Source organism: Cyprinodon variegatus, unplaced genomic scaffold (genome assembly GCF_000732505.1).
Source record: "Cyprinodon variegatus isolate N-32 unplaced genomic scaffold, C_variegatus-1.0 Scaffold1572, whole genome shotgun sequence".
Classification (NCBI taxonomy): domain Eukaryota; kingdom Metazoa; phylum Chordata; class Actinopteri; order Cyprinodontiformes; family Cyprinodontidae; genus Cyprinodon; species Cyprinodon variegatus.
Window position 1 is genome coordinate 89,827 of NW_015152025.1, and position 3,530 is coordinate 93,356.

Genomic DNA, 3,530 nt, shown 5'->3' on the forward strand with positions numbered 1-3,530 from the left:
ATCTAGGGTGAGACAAATATATTTTTAAAGGATCTATATTAAGAGTTGTGCCTTTCCTGCAATAATACCTCTCTCACGTGGGTGTCACCCAATTCATAATGCTGGCTTATCAATCTACTTCTTATGACTAAATTCTACTCTGACGTCCGAACAGCATCTGAGATATTTTGTAGTCAAACACATTTTGGCCACTTGGGCTAATTATTGCAGTGGTAGTGTCCTTCCACAGTACTACTATGTGATTGGCCGTGCTACTAGAAATGACTCTTAGTTTCTAAGGTATTGCCTGCAAGCACCAATGGTGGTTTTAGAGCCCTGTCACACCTTGCTGATTTATCCAGCGTATACCTGACGTCCCAGAATCTCCTAAAACAGTAAAATACGCTGAACTTTCTATGTACTTTTCAATTTTGGGCGTATACATAGAGTATTAATAATGAGTCCAGAACTTATCTCCAACGACAGCCTAACTTATACATAACGCACAGCAGCATAATGCCCATGAAATGATGCACTAGCGAAACTACGAAACATCAGCTAAAGCTGAGGGGGGGCAGCGATGCACCCGGAGGCACCCTGTCTTCATAAAAAGATGTCTCTGATCGCGGTTTTATCCTAGCTAAATAAATAAATAAAAAGAAAGAAAGAAAGGTTAAAGTGGCAGCAGATTCAGCGTCATGTCTGCTAGCAAGTTTGTTGGTGGTGGGCGTGAACGCGGGGAGGATAAATCACTCTCCCACTCTCGGTTAGCCCTATGATGGAGGAGAACTGACGATTTCCTCCTGTGAACCCCCTTTACACCAAAACGCTGCCAATATGCTATTATACAGTAGCTGGAAGGTAGAAACACGTTCAGCGCTCGTCTGGATAAGATAAGATGGTCGGATAACTGACCTGTAACCTATGGCCTACGTATGGCGAAACGTCGGCGTACTCACCGTATGTCGACATGTGCCAGCGTACCTAAATAACATATCCAACGTATGCCAGCGTTTTTGCCAGATTTTTTGTAAATTGTCAAGGTGTGACGGGGCTCGTAGTAATCTGTTGTTGGGCTTAATTACTGTAGAAAGCTTTGATTGTTTGGAGAAAGAATTGGTTTTGATAAAACAGTGACTGTGGACATTAGCTTTAAGTAGAATGGCTGCTCACTTTTCCAGGATTGGGAGGGGCTGCTGCTCTGACAACAAAATTCCTAAAGACATGTATGCATCAAGTAGAATCAATTGAAATAGAAATAGAAAGTCTTTATTTGATTATCCTCAAAACAATTAGTTTTAAGAGCAGCTCCCTTAAAGTGCACTTAGCAATACAAAACATGTATACTATAAGAACACTACTATGCAGTATGAATATTTTAATACCACTTTGGGCGTGATTTTGATGATGGAATAGCATTATAACAAATTTAGAAGCTCAAAATCGTTGATTTTTATATGATAGGTATTTCAGGGTTGTTGTTTTTCTGTAGGAATTTGACATGTTGCACTTCAGAGACAAAATTAGACTTTGATGTTTCAACAAAATGTATCGGTATAGGTGCCAAAAAAAGCTGATTATAACAAAATTAAAGCCGTTGATGAAAAGTCAAGCTCTCCCATGGCACAGAAGGGTTTAAGTATGCCTGAAAAGCTTATTTCTTCTTTAAAGGCACAGAAAACTACAGAAATATTTCAGTGCCATATCTGCTGCTCCAGGATGATGACAGTATCTTTGTCCTGACTTGAAGAAATTAATGTTTTATAAGGCAATAAAATGTCCTGGACTCTCCGCTGTCTGCTATTGATACAATAACCATGTAACAGGCTTATATTCAAAGGCAACCAGACTTTCGCTTGGTTATTTAAAGATGTTTAGACACCCATCCAGGAGTCTTTGTCAGTTATGTTGGCTCGCACGAGAGCAAGCCGGCAGAGGCTCTGGTTCGACCTGGATAGATGTCTAAGGCCATTTCTCAACATGTGTACTTGTGCGTTCTCATGTGCTCGTGTACTTGTGAAGCGTCATCAGCCTCAGCCCTAGTACTGCTACAATTCACAAGAACAAGAGGACTAAGAACGGACCAAGTCCCCGGATGTTGTTCTTGCCCCTCTCTCTTTACCCAGTATACGTCAGAGCAGACTTGTCTGTTCTTGAGATTGACAGCTGTCCCAGCATGCACTGCGGCGGCAGCAGCTTCCAGGTTAGCGCTGACAGAGCTCAGAGTATGAAGTTAAAAGTTCTCTTTTCTGTTGCTGTTGTTCCATGAAAGTACGTTTTAAGATATTTTGAGGCGAGAATATTATACTTTAAACGTCACTATATGGCCCATTTACTGATTTAGTGCATCATATAAAAAAATGTTTCAAAGTCGACAGGACCGCGACAACCAGTGGATCTCCAATGCTAACGGCAGTCAGGCTAACGTTAGCCCGTCTGCAGCAGCCCTCTCTCTGCATAACCGTGTGTGAAGGACCGCTGGCTCTGTTTTTTTTTTTTTTTTTTGGCAAAATGTTGATTTGCTTTGTGTTTATCTGACTGTTTTCACTATTATTCCCCCAATACATGAAAAACGTAAGAATTAATTATTATCTAGACTATTAATACCAGCTGAGCCTGTGTTTTTTTTTTTTTTTATTTATAAAAAATAAATAAAAAAAACACACACTCAGCTGGTCTGGAGCTGCATTTCATCATGGCGTACTCATGGTGACGTCATCAGTATGGTTCTGTTCCAATTGACCCATTGCTACATCCTCCCGTTCTCACCAAGTCCACACTTTCCTGTGTTGTTATCAAGAACATACTTGGCGAGGACACGAGTCTGTTCTTTCGTTCTTGTGAATCCAGAAACGGCCTCAATGTCTTGAAAAAACTGAGCGTGAGTCCGGTCGCCTTCCAATTCAAGCTCGATTTGTGGTTGCCATAACCTGTCTGACTGAGAATTTACAGACATATATTAATAAAATCACAGTTATTTCTTGAGTATGTATTTTCTTTGCCAACAAAAGACTTAGGATTTATGCTTGATTTTTCCAAAAACACTAATTGTAAACTTGTGTGGATTTTGTAGCTGAATTGAACTCTGAACATGCACAAAGAGTTGCGGAGTTGGAGCTGGCTATGCAACAGAAACTAAGAGAACGACAGAAGGTCTACGAGAAAGCATTCCACCAAGATGTAGAGAAATATCTTTCCACTGGATGCCTACAGAGCAGAGGTAACTCAAGACACTTAAACTGGCATTATAAGCTTTTTAGCAAAAGTTTCCGTTTATGATGATGCACGTATACACAAACACACACTCCTTCTTGTCTTGCTATATTTACTGAGAACCATGGGGTGGCTCCCATTGACTTCCATTGATTTTCAATCATTTCTAAACCTTTCCATTGCATAATCAACCTAAACTAAACTCACTTCACTCCTTAGCCTGAAACCTAAACGTTTAATAGAATAGGACCAGAAAATGTGGTCAGTTTTCAACAAGTCCTCAGTTTAATAGTGAAATTGGAAAAAAAAGTCCACCCACACAAGCAATTGTATGTATG

The 3,530-nt window shown here is 40.2% G+C and overlaps 1 protein-coding gene across 1 annotated transcript in view; it reads left to right on the forward strand.

Moving 5' to 3' along the window:
• Positions 1–3,530, forward strand: part of LOC107103953 (dysbindin-A-like) — a gene marked incomplete at its 5' end in the record, with an annotated part of 21,622 nt that overhangs the window by 12,722 nt on the left and 5,370 nt on the right. The window contains one exon of the mRNA XM_015403824.1: positions 3,053–3,199. Within this exon, the coding sequence (XP_015259310.1) occupies positions 3,053–3,199 (147 nt within the window). The remainder of the gene's footprint in view (positions 1–3,052; positions 3,200–3,530) is intronic.